The 13,063-nt window shown below is 40.6% G+C and overlaps 1 protein-coding gene across 4 annotated transcripts in view; it reads left to right on the forward strand.

Annotated features, from left to right (window-relative positions):
- ROBO1 (roundabout guidance receptor 1) overlaps positions 1-13,063 on the forward strand; it is a 742,850-nt gene that overhangs the window by 351,437 nt on the left and 378,350 nt on the right. For 3 of the 4 annotated variants that reach the window (XM_064469750.1, XM_064469719.1, XM_064469728.1), the window contains exon 3: positions 3,410-3,493. The exons of the other annotated variant lie outside the window; for it this stretch is intronic. In XM_064469750.1, the coding sequence (XP_064325820.1) occupies positions 3,410-3,493 (84 nt within the window). The remainder of the gene's footprint in view (positions 1-3,409; positions 3,494-13,063) is intronic. 4 annotated transcript variants of the gene reach the window in all.

A 13,063-nucleotide genomic window follows, 5' to 3' on the forward strand; every position in this document is an offset into this window, starting at 1 on the left:
TGATGAATTAAATGATTGGTTTTGTTTTGTTCTGTTTTTTTTTTTTGTTTTGGCTTTGTTTTGTTTGTGGGGTTTTTTTTGTTTACTTAATGAATCAACCAATTACTGCATAGCTGTTTTTTGAGGTGTAAGTTTTATTTCACTGAAAATAGGCTTTTCTGAGCGGCTAGGATATCAGAGACCTTGGTTTAAGTTTCTCCAGTCTGATACAGAAATTCAACCAAGATATTTAACCTTGCTGGCGAGTTGTTTTGAGGGACATCTCTCTGTCAGTTCTGTGAAACGTGTTTTAGGATGGTTATGGCATTTCTGTGAGGGATGGGGCATCGAGTTCAGCCTTTGCTTTGACTCAGACTGAGCTGTAAATTTTTCATACATCAGGTAAATTGTTCCAGGTTAGATAATTCATTCCTTTCACTTTTTTTGGCAGGACGACTTGTTCAAAAAGTGTAAGGATGTGAAATAGTTCATTATGTTTAGCAAAACCAAGTGGAAAATTGCCTGATCCTACAGCACAGTAGTCATAAGAAATAGATCACATTTTAACTTTCAGGCCTTTTACCCCCCATTCATGAGAGTGCCTTCAGAGCAGCCTCATGGTGAAGTGTGCCGTTTAAGTCAATAGTATTTATTTCTGTTAAGTTTTAACAGGGACTCCCAAGCAAAGGCAAAGCTGGATCTTGAGACAGAGCTGAAATTAAATTCAGCCCAGTGCAGGGGGCAATAGCCTGAGAGGAAGGACTTGGGCCAGACATCGTTCAATGAAATGGGTAGAATTCACCTACAGCAAGAACTGAACTTCAGCGATCATCGTTAGTGAAAGTCATTTCCAGCCAGAGGCCATAATTTAACATTACTTGAATATCATGTTTAATATCAGGTGGAAAAGTAGCATTTCTCAAAGAATGAGAGAGTGAATAATGTCTGTGTGCTTTTGGATTGTAAATAACAAGTGCATTCTCACTAATAGACATCACGTAAATACCAGTAGTGTTAAAAAAAGACTAATCCCCTCATTTCTGTCAGTGGAGGGACTGAAGCCAAGATTTTCATGCCTAAATGGCTGCAAGTAGTTGTAGTCTAGTTTTCAAAGCTGCTGCTCTCGTGTTCAGTTGGCTGTATTGAATGCACAGCATTTCTGAAATGGAGACGGCTCCTATTTAAACTCCTAAGTGAGCCTTGCTAACGGGCATTGGCACCGGCTGTTTTGTGAGGTGTAACGAGGAGGGTGGCCCATTGCCGCGAATGCCACGTCAGAGGGAGTATCTTGGATAAAAAAAGATCAATTCTTTATGCAATTATATTTTGTACATGATGCCAGACATTACACTGACACGTAGAACACTCCAGTAGCTCTCGTTGCGTCTTCCTCCTTCTTCATCGTTTTGAGTAGTGTGCGGTTAAATCTCCTAGAAGGCAATCAGTCTTTTAAAATGATGATCAGCAGGTTTGTTGCTTGAAATCTCAGTCTTAGCTTTCTGTAGTCGATTATAAACATTTGCTCTAAAAAAGTGGGCACAGCCTCTGCCTCTTAATTTAATAAGAAGTCCCATCCTTCTGTGCTTTACTGCTGTAATTTAAAACTCTGACCCAGTCAATCCTTGAATGCAAATAAGTGAGCAATCTGGAGAAGCAGAATGTTGAGCCAGTCACTCTACAGCCATTTTGAGAGCAGATTTTAAAGATGTACGTGACATTGGCCATTAGTGAACCAGCAAAGATGAATGGACCAATAAATGAACATATTTCACTTTTTTCATCTGCCAAAGATGAAACAACATCTTGGTGTTTGGTTGGTTTCTTTTGTTTGGTGTTTTATTTTCTTAATTTACACAACAGTATTTTACAAAGTATGTTATCAGTTCTTTAACTGAATTTTTTTAAGCAATATTTTTTTTCCAATAAATCCCCTTACGTGGATTGTTCTTGAGGATTTTGGTTTTCTTTTTGTTTTTCTTTTGTAATTCAGGTAAAAGATTTTGATTTCTAAGGATGCTGCGTCTATAAGATTGTTTAAAAAACAAATGGTGGGTATGAATGTTTGGCATCACATTTTCAAAATTAGATGGAGTGAGCTAGAAAATCAAGCATTTAGAAAAAAAAAATCCACTACTGTTGTTTTCTAGTTTAATTTCATACATACTTGCTTTAGGGTGTTTTGTGAAACTTCAGAATGATTTTTAGTAGCATATGCATTTTATCGAAAAGGAACTGTTACTTTCAGTCATTATAGAAGTCCAGAATATGCCTGTGTGAGAGAGCGCTAAACGTTTCTTTCCTATTCAGGGTCTTTACAATAATTAATAAATTATCTGACACCTGTCAACGAGAAAAGGAATAAGCAGCCTATTGTTCTGGTAGTGATATTCTTGCAAAGAGATTTGCTTCTTGCAGTTTTCTTTAAACAAAATCAGAATGTTTCTTTTTAGGTCTTATCTGTTGGACAGTATACTATCAAAAGCAAATAAAAATAGATTTGAAGTTTAATAAACAGTTTTATATTAAGCTGTATAGACGAGAGTAAAAAGATCTAGTGATATTGACAACAAATTCCTTTGGGTCGTGATGTTTTCTTTTCAGAGCCACTGGGATTTTTGTTTTATTTTTTGCTTTGAATTATTTAGTTCATTATTATGAGTTATCTTCGCGGTGCTTTGTGGTGTTTTGATCAGCAATTTATCTTGGGGTCTTAAAACACATGTTCATTTATGTGTTTAGCTGACCAGCTGCCTTCCCTTATTTCTTTTTTTTTCAATGTGACATTACAATTGAGTGTTTCCTCGCAAGCATCTTTCAACTCAGAAAATGCGTCTTACTCCTGATGCTGCTAAACTGTTGCCTTTTCATAGAGGGGCTTTACCCCTTTCCCCTGCCCCGTCTTCCAGAAGAGGTAGAGCAGCCCCCCCCCCCCCCCGCCCCGTGCCTGCCAAGACACAGTCGTCCCCCCGCCTCCTCCCCACAAAGAGGTGAAGTCCCCTGAGTCTGTAATTGCCAGGAGATGAAGCGATGATGGGGAGTGATCACAGTCAATAGCTTTGATTAACAATAAGGTGGAAAATTAGCAATGCTAGCATTCAGCTCCCCTGCCTTCCCGTCCCCATATGCTCACCACAGCCTGTGCTGGCTGGTTGGCAGGGTGGCCACCGCGCCTGGCGGACTGCAGAGTGAGGCTTGGGAGTGGGCAGAGGGGGACAGCGGGCAGCGTTTTGGGGACCCCAGGCAATGCTTCTGGCCGCCTTTCGTTGGGCACCACCATGCAGGTGGGGGAAGGATGAAGAGTGCCGTGTGCTGGCACTGTGGCTCTTGCTGTCGTGTGTGGATTTAATTGTGTCTGGACGTGTTGTGATCGAAATGGCAACTACTGTTACTCCTGTGACCCCATCAGCAGCTCTGGTGTTGTTTCCGACAGACTCCGACGACCTAGAGAGGGGGAACGACAGCGGGACACCACTCCCCACCTCTGATAACGGCGACAATTCGCTGGGCTACACAGGTAGAGTGCATCTTTCCAAAATATTCCTGACTGCCTACTTCTGACACTTTCCACCTACATCTGCCATTACCACCTGTACATGGTTTTTTAATCATCTTTGCAAGCTGGCTATCTTTCACCATCACCCTAGGAGTTCAACGTTGTTAGTATTGTTGGGAAACATTATTGTGCCTTTTAACTAACCAAGATGACTGCCTTTTTGTGTGTGTTAGTACATTTCCATTATTTAAATGTTTAAAGTAATTTTCTATTGTTTAAACAATGCACCCATTATTTTCCTTCAAACTGGGTATATTACTGCATGAGGCAATATATCACCTCAGAGAAATTTTTCCAAGGACCAAAGGCAGGGATTTTTCCATATGTTTATTTTGGGTTTTGGGGTTATTTTTCTCCTTTGCTTCTGTTATAAACAAAAGTAAAAGATATTGCAGCAGGGAAAAAAATCCAAGTGAAACTAAACTGTGATTGGAGAAGAATCTGTTTCATTGGCTTCTGCTTTGCATAAAGTAGAGAAACGTGTCTCTAGGCCAAATAAGAAAAGCCACAGATAAGCAGCGCCATACAGTGTGTTGCAGCAGTGATCTCTGAAGGACCCAATTCTGTAACTCCTCTGCACACTGCAATGATACCCATCTCCAGGAGTCACACTACTCACCACAGCCCAGGCTCAGCTACAGAGTCCCTGAGCCTGTGGTTTTCATGAACTACTGGTGTTCCAGTACAGTGGCAGACTCGAGATCTAAATGACTTTTAGGTTGTGAAGGTAAGTATTAATTCTTCTGGTGGTAGCCACTTTTGGAAAGGGAAGGAGGGAGAATGAGTTGGACATTTAACTGCAAGATATTCTTTAAATACTTTATTGGTGGGTTACTAGTGCTACTGCTGCTCACACTGTAAAAATGCATGTAGTCAAGATTTTAACAGAAGTGTGTGAATCGGATATCCATAGCTATGACAGTCTTGCAGGATACAAGAAGAGGAATGGCAGGTATAAGAGAGAGGGAGTAATTTCTTGTTCATTCATAAAACTTCAGGTCTCTAATACACCACTTAAAATGATCACAGCTTTCATCGCCTAGCCCTTGCAACCATCCCTGTATGTGGTTTAAAACCTTGACACATAGTTTTTTTCCCATTTAAAACACTTTTTTTTCTAAAAAGATAAAGTAAAGCAGTACAAATTTCCCCTCAGTCAACAAGATAGGTGCTGCCTTAGCAAAACATAGCATGAACCCTGCTGCATGTGGATTATTTAGACTTTTCTACCCTCTGAATATTCCTATTAAGTTTTTTCTAAATTCTCACACACACACACTCTGAGTTTGGCACATCTATGCTCCCTGATGCATATGGAGTCATCATATTGGCAAAAAGAAAATTAATATAGCTTCAAGAATGCTTTTTTAAAACTTACTTTTAAGTTAGATTTTTGCTTTCAGAAAACAGGGCTGGGAATTGTGATCCGTGGGTCTTGTGTTTAAAAAGCCACTAATTTACGTGGGACCGCGAGTCAGACTCTATTATTAATAAAGTTGCTTAGTTCTACCTAGAGAGGAACTGTCGCTTCCCCTCCAGCCCCCTCGCTCCTCCCCTGGCCTGGGGCTGGTGAAGAATCCTGCGCCTCACAGCCTCACATCTGCCCACAGCGGTGGGAGAGGGAGCCCTTCATGTGCCCTCCACAAGCCCCCTTAGCCACAGGAGTAGCAGGGGTAAGAATTCAGGGCGGAGACACCATCCTTCGCCTTTTCCGGCCGACATGTTTCGCAGAGGGGCTGGAGGCCTGGCACAGGACCCCCATGGCAAGCGTGCCAGGGGAGTGATGGCAGGCAGCGGGTGCTAGGGCTGCGGGTGGTCCTGCTCCTCATTGGAGACTTTGTCTTCCTCTTGTAGGGCAGTATTTAAGGCACATAAGGCAGGGTATAGGACAGCAGCTCCCCTGTGAGAATGGGGACGTGGGACGGCTTCCTGAGCAGAGCACAGACCCTTCTGCTTCTGTCCACCTATGAGGATCCTTCACCCGTACCAAGGTGCGCACGTGCATCTGGGCGCCGCGCCCGAGGACAGGCCTCTGCGGGGCCTTGCGGCTGTTCGACCTGCCTCTCAGAGACAAATGGGTCATCTGAGAGCACTGGCAAAATCAAACCCTGCTCTAGTAGCTCCCCAGAGGCTCCAGATCTTAACTCTAGGCCGTATTCTAATCTGCATTTTCTAAGCAAGCACAAAAGTCAGCCTTAAGTTAGAAGCAAACACAAACTGAACAAAAACGAAAACCGAGAGGATGGCTGGTTTTGTTTAATTGGAGGTTTTGTGCCTCTATTTGAATGAGCAGTAAACGAAGGAGTTTTCATGTTGAAAGATTTAATGATCCAGTAGTTTTTTTCTCCACTAAATATTAATCAGTAGCACTATGTGAGTATACCTTGGTTTATATGGAAATCCCTGAGGTATTTATTAAAATTAGTCCAACAGGCTTCTATAGTAATCAGTAAGGATTTTTTAAAATAACATTACCTGTAATACAATCTTATAGGTAAAATTACATTCTTTTCTAATTTATGGGCCCATTTATGTGGGCCTAATGTGGACTTCCTGGATTTTACAGCAGTATTCTTAGATCAGTTTTTGTTCTCTCTTACCTATAGGATTCCATTCTCCAAAAGGAAAACCATTGCAGAAGCTTGTTTGTACTGAAAATTCTCAGACTCATTGCTAACATCACTCAGATAAAGTCCAGGGTGTCTGGACCTGTGGGGAAAAAAAAAAAAAAAACCAAACAACAAAACAGCAGCAGTTTATTTTTTAATCCTGTATTTATCTTCAGGTGGTGTCTGAACAGACAAAAACTAAACAAGCTAATAACTGCTGTCATACAGTAGGATCATACATTTTAACTCATACTGAGAGCAGGGATGCATCTATGGGGCACATCTTCCAGTTCCATGTAAGTTTAGCTGTGAGGTAAATGAGCAAAGCATTCGCTATTATGGGAAGTTTCAGGGCTGAAGATTATAATTTTTTCCTACATATTTTGCTATCCACATATGTTTCTCAGGATGAATATATGCGGCTGTTTCATACTGTTCTTAAGTGGAGGTGCATGTGTCCTAGAGAGCATTTCAGTGTGTTCTCCTGAAGTCCACTTTAAATCAGGAGATTTTTAGCAACCCCATTAAGTTCTGTTGTTTCCACTGTGGATGCAAGCACTTGCTTTGAGAAGTAACCTCACACCAAAGAGGAAACACATCAGTTTCAGGGGGGAGAGAGAGGAGTTGCCAACCCAAGCTATTTCAGATAAAGATTGAAGTTATTGATAAATTTCAAGACCATTGTTATGGGAAAATGATGAACTTGTATTTGACTTTTCATGATTCTTAGTATGTTACAGGACCGGACTTTAGATTTTTTTATCTCCCTAATCAATAGAGTAATGTTATATCCAAAAGATTGTTGCACTTTTTATAGGTCAGCTTTTTATTATCAAAATAATTATTTTTAGTTATTAACTGTAGACCCAAATGGAGAGGCTTTTTACACATCTATATTAAAGACGATAGCTTTTAGAAAGTATTTGTAATGTAAATAAATAGGGGCTGACTAAATAACAAATCAAGAAAGGCAGTTCAGTCCCTGAGGATTGTTCCATATGCATGACACTGATGTTAAACTGAAGGAGCTTATAGGAAGGTTTTCTCTTGCATATTTGATATGAGAGAAATGCTAAGAATAAAAAACATCTAAAAGCTGATGTGACCACATAGGTAGCATATTAAAGATGCTAGACATATCTGGATTGATTCAGCAAAGGATTTAGGGTTTAAAAGACCAAAACCTTTTAACTGTAACTCTGTCAGTTTAAAGAAGTGAGCTAGGAAGATTACCTTCTCTACATCTGCACAAAAGACCAATTCTACTCCATCAAGGCCAGATTGGAAAATAATGGCGGAGTTAAGGTGTGTAGCAGTGAAAAAAAAAATTACAATTCTAACTATGTGCACAAAGAACAGGCCAGATCACAGGGACATTCAGTAGGATGAAAACATGATTTAGATACTTTGTGTTGTATTTAATTTGCCTTAAGGAAGGAATCCAAAGTGGTTCTCTAAAATGCTCTATAACTATGCCTGTTTCTCTTTCTACAGACTTTAATGGAACTTTAGGTGACTAGCAGTGATGTAGATACCTAAAAACAATTGCAAGTAATCCCACCTCTCCATCAGTTTGGATCTATGTTCTGAAAGGAGGTGATAGGAGCGTGCACCAGAGAATATAATGAAATCTTTTCTGATCACCAAAGGAAGGGAGGGGAATGGAAGATGCAAGTAGGAATTCAGTTATTTGTCAAGTTTAGGCTGCAGAGATATCAGAATAGGACTATTGTTTGGACAGTTATTTTAGAGTGGAAAGAAAACCTTAGATTTACCCATAGTTATTTTTTTCATTGAAGTCCTGGAAAGAAGTACAGGGACAAACAGAAAATGAAGGGAAGCAAGGAAAAAGATCTAGGTGAGGAACTCACTGTATATCAGAGGAGGAATATGGAACATCATCCAAATAAGATACTGGAGGAGCTCAGATGGAGAATGTGGATAAAAAGCTCCTAGAAGGGAGGGCCTTAAATAACGTCAGGATTTCCAAGAGAGGAGCTTGTAGTTAGTGGTCAAATGGAGCAGATGATATGCTGAATGATGTCCCCTGCTGCCCGAGGAGCTTTGAGAGCCACAACCCTGCAGCAGGGAGCAAGGAGTGAGGAAACCTGAAGAGCATAGAATAAAACTGTCTTGGCTAAAACTGCTAAATATACTTTTCTCTTTAATATTTATCTGTTGGAGCAGAGTTGCAAGAAAAGCGGAAAGTAATTACTATTTCCACATCAGATTTCACATGTGGTTTGCCAGCCTGATTAATAAAGTAACCATTCTCTCTTAGCTCACAGGCTTCTTTTTTCCTCTCCAAAATAGCGCAAGCGCAGTAAGCATCAAGTATGAGCATCAGTTATTTTCTGCATAATCAATGGCTGCAGAGTAGTCTCTAAGATCGCATTGTGCTGTGCTATTGAAGTGTGCATGTGCATTATATTCCAGGAAGTAGCACATTTCCTGTTAAATCAACTGTGACATAAATATCGGGGACCATTTAACAGATCACAGAGTATCGCTTGTGTTACAGACACCAGAATGATGGCTTGTTAAATTAACACTATATAGTCAAACATTTGCAGACAAGGATCACCACTCCTCATTAAGTAGATTCATTGCTTTTTAAAGGAATATTTCCAAATAAACTATTTCATTCATAGTTTTCTCAAAAGACTGTTCCAGTATGCAAAGAAATCCTGTGGTTCCCACTTGTGACCCAAAGTTAGCCTTCGATCTTTTTCCCCTGATCTGAAATCACTGCGGTGGTGGTCTTTTGTATGGCAAGGGATCCCATCCCTTTTCCTCTCATTACCTTTCTTTTTTACTACTAAGTTGTTATGTGATCAGGAGACTTGTTCGTAGTGGATCACCGCTTGTCCCTTGTCAAATAAGACAGATTGCCCTTGGTGAGCATTTCAAGAAATGAAGGGGAAACCTCTTCCAGGGCCATTTCTGAGACATTTCTTCTTCTCTTCCAGAAATTTTACCTAGGTTATCCTATGTATTATAGACTGCCTTATTTGAAAAGTGGTAGCTCTAAAAACACATTCAAGAACACACTTCTAAGACTTCTTTGACATCAAAGGTGGAAATCTACAGTAATACTTATCCTGTGAGAAATGGAGTACTTCTCAGCCATTTCTTTTCTAACATATTAGGAGAGGTAGTAAATGCGCATACAGATTTTGTGGCTGAGAGGGAGAGGCAAGAGGAGAAAAAGCTATGATATGCAACAGGATGACAAATAAGGTTGTTGCAAAGAAATAGTTGCTGTTTGATTTTACATTCCTTCTAAATTATCAGCTTTAGTGTAAGGATTAGTTGGAAAGAATGAGTCGTATTGGGAAAACAATGCATGAAACAAAAGTAGAGTTTGGCTAAGGGGCTGCGAAAAGTGGTGAATGAAGATGTAGGTTGTAGAGTTGGGATATTTTGGGTTGGGAGGAGGCTGTAATTTCAGCTGTGAAGCATGTAGGTAGCGATGTCTGAACAAAAAAAAAAGATCTTGTTTCCGTACAAGTATTCCAAGTAAGTTTTCAGCATGTCTTGTATTGCACCGAGTTCGTCGTGTCCAACAACAGAAGAGAAAAACAAACACTTGTTTGCACTGCAGAACCAACAGATGTCTGACAGAGCTGAATGAATCACTACATTAGATAGCAGCAAGATTAATTTAATTGTAGTCACAGAATCCTTATTGCTAGTGGTAATACACAGTAGACTTCTGCTTGACTTTTGCATCTCAGGATAAGTGCAAAGCTAGCAGTTAAGCATTTTTCATAGTCTTTCTCTTTTTTAAAACTTACCAACTGAAAAAGTGTGCTCCTGAGTCACTGGGAGAATGAACAGAGAGCCCCATGACACCGATTTTACGAAGTTACTTCTTAGAGTACATCTGCACTCTAAATCCAGGAACAGATGGATACTGTTACGCTTATTTAAAAAAAAGAAAGGGGGGGGGCGGGGTTTGGGAAAATACCCTGCTCTTGTCTATCAGCAGTCTCTCTGTTCCCCATGTCAGTCTAAACTGCCAGAAAGGTCCTTTCAATTCTGCTCTTCTCGTTGCGAGCACTCTTCTGACACAGATGCTGTGGATTTTTTTTCAATATGTATTAAAATATAGATATAAATATAGACATATAAATATAACACCAATCGATAGAATTGCCTGTCAACAATAGCGATGTTCAGGCACTAATTTAATTAAAACATATAGTAGCAATATTGGAGCACAGATACTTCCCCTTACATAAATCTTGCACTGCCAGGTTTTATGAAAAATTTTATAGGAAATTTCTTCCTCCAGTTATTATGTTATACTTCAAGGCAGAGCTTTGATTAAAACAGGAAGCAATGGCAACATCTCATGTTTCTCAACCAGATAGTAAGTTTTGTGGTAGCCATCAGACCAATTTAAAATGACACCCCTCCCACCCCACCCAGAAAGAAATATTGCAAAATGTTGTGTGAAGAATTTGTCTAATAATGACATTACTAGCAGTATATCCCCCCCGTATAGCTGAGATACTGGGGATTGTTCTAAACAACCATATCTCAGGAACATGAATTTGACCTAGAGAAGGTGCAGGAAGGGGCTATTAAAATACTCTAGGAATAGAAAGCTTATTTTGACAGAGACCTTAATGAAAGGAGGATGTGACTGGCATTTGTTGTCAGCCTTATGTTCTTAAAGAACACATAGAAAACAAAAAAACCAAAATAGGTACAGAGCACATTGACTATACAATTTGAAGAAATCCAGTTATTGGTAATTAGCCTGTCTTCAAACACTGCTCAAAACGTGTCCTTTTATAATGGGTCATTCTAAGCTTTTACTCATACATTATTACTTGACAAAAGAATTAGCGGACATAAAATGGGCCCTAGTTAATTGAGGATAGAAATTTAGGCTGGTTTACAGCAACAGATTCCAGAGAAGTTTTCAGTCAGAGGTTTGAAATCTCCTTTCAAAAGATTTAAATTTGTGACAAGCTATGATAGGCTATGCATGCTAGATTTGATTCCCCAGGATGAGAATTTTAATCTTGAGTTTGTGTGTTCCTAATTAATCATGAGACAAGTAAAATCAAAACAAAAGGCGTTCACAGCGTATTATACTTTCTCTTTTCCATTTGGACTGTCACAGACAGGAACCCCTGGAGTTGATGAGAGGCTTTCTGCTGAGGGCCTCCTAGCAAGAGTAAAGACAGAGCAAATTACCCTCAGACACTGCTGTCAGTTCAGTGAATTAAGTATGCAAAACAATTTGTGAAGATGTTCAGACATGCAAATTTCTGCCAGAAGGTCAAAAGAGTATGAATTATCACAGGATGAGAAAGGTAAGAGAGGATCACTCCCCATCCTCATCAGGGTGTGTTATACAAGTTAGTCTTTTGTTTTAGCCATGCAATGTGTTTTATTTAAAGAAGTAGGAAGTTAGTAATGCACACGGTCTCCTTAAATGCATAGCAGTGAAATGCACTGTACAGATGGCAACATTCATTTATTGTGTCTAAAAGAATACACTTTCCTGAGTATTCTAGGAAAAGAAGAACATTGAAAGGTAATTTCTTATAATTCAGATATTAGTATTGTTGATAATGTTTATAATAATTACTATATAGATCATGGATTTACAGGATAATTCAGGTCGGAAGCAACCATTGGAGGTCTCTAGTCCAACCTCCTACTCAAGCAGGGTCAGTTATGGGGTCAGACCAGGCTGCTCAGGGCTTGATCCAGTCAGATCTTGAAAACCTCTAAGGACAGAGCTGGCACAGCCTCTCCAGGCAACCCACTCCACTGCCTGCCTGTCCTGATAGGGAAAAAAATTTCACCTTATATTCAGTCTGAACCTCTTTATTTTTTGCCTTGTGCCTGTTGTCTGTCACCCTGCCATGCACCACTGCAAAGAGCATGTCTCCACCTCCTCAGTGACCTCCCTGTCAGTATGGGCGGGTGGCTGTTTGGTCCCCCTATAACTGCCTCTCCCCCAGGCTGAACAAGCCCCGACCCTCAGCTTCCCAGGCAAGTGCTCCAGCCCTGAACTCATCCCAGTTTATCAATGTCTTTCTTGTACTGGGAGGCCCAAAACTCGAGGCAGTACTCCACATGAGTGTGGAGTAGAGGGGGATCCCTTTCCTTGATCTAGCACCTGTGCATGCACCCATCCCAGGATGCTGCTGGCAGTCTCTGCTGCCAGGGCAGGCTCACACTCAGCTTGCTGCCAGCCCAGAGCCCCAGGGCCTTCCCAGCAGAGCTGCTCCCAAGCCTGGCAGTCCCAGCCTGTATGGATGCAGGGGGTTCTTTCTTCCTTCCCACAGCAGGACTTTGCATTTGTTAAATTTCATTAGGTTTCTGTTGGCCTGTTCCTCCAGCCAGTCTGGCTCCATCCAGGTGGCAGCCTTGCTGATGGGTGTGTGGACTGGTTTCCCCAGTTTGGTTTTGCCTGCAAGCATGGTGAGCTTGCCCTTCCTCACCTCCTCCAGGTCACTGATAAAGATCTTAAGCCTGGCGGTCCTTCTTGTTACTGCCCTCCAGGTAGGCTGCAGCACATTAACCATTACCTTCTGAGATGATGAATCATCAAGTCTTTCCTCACCTAGTGGTTCATCCATCCGGACCATAATGTCCCTGCCTAGATACAGGAGCATTGTGAGTGACAGTGTTGAACCCAATACATGGCAGTCTAGAAAAACAAAGAATCTACCAGATTAGGATTTCCCATCAAAACTGATCTCTCCTTTTGGCACTGCTTATAATTGCAACTCTTGTCCCAGCATTACAGCTTCATACATCAACACTGAATGAGAAAATAAAAATGAACATATATCAGAAGATCCAGAGTTATTTTTATCAGATCCTTCTGGAAGTACTACCAGAAATTTGTTTCAGGGCTTTATGTGTGTTGTGATTCTTGTATGTTACGTAA

The sequence above is a fragment of the Phalacrocorax carbo genome, chromosome 1 (assembly GCF_963921805.1).
Source record: "Phalacrocorax carbo chromosome 1, bPhaCar2.1, whole genome shotgun sequence".
In the NCBI taxonomy this organism is placed as follows: Eukaryota; Metazoa; Chordata; class Aves; order Suliformes; family Phalacrocoracidae; genus Phalacrocorax; species Phalacrocorax carbo.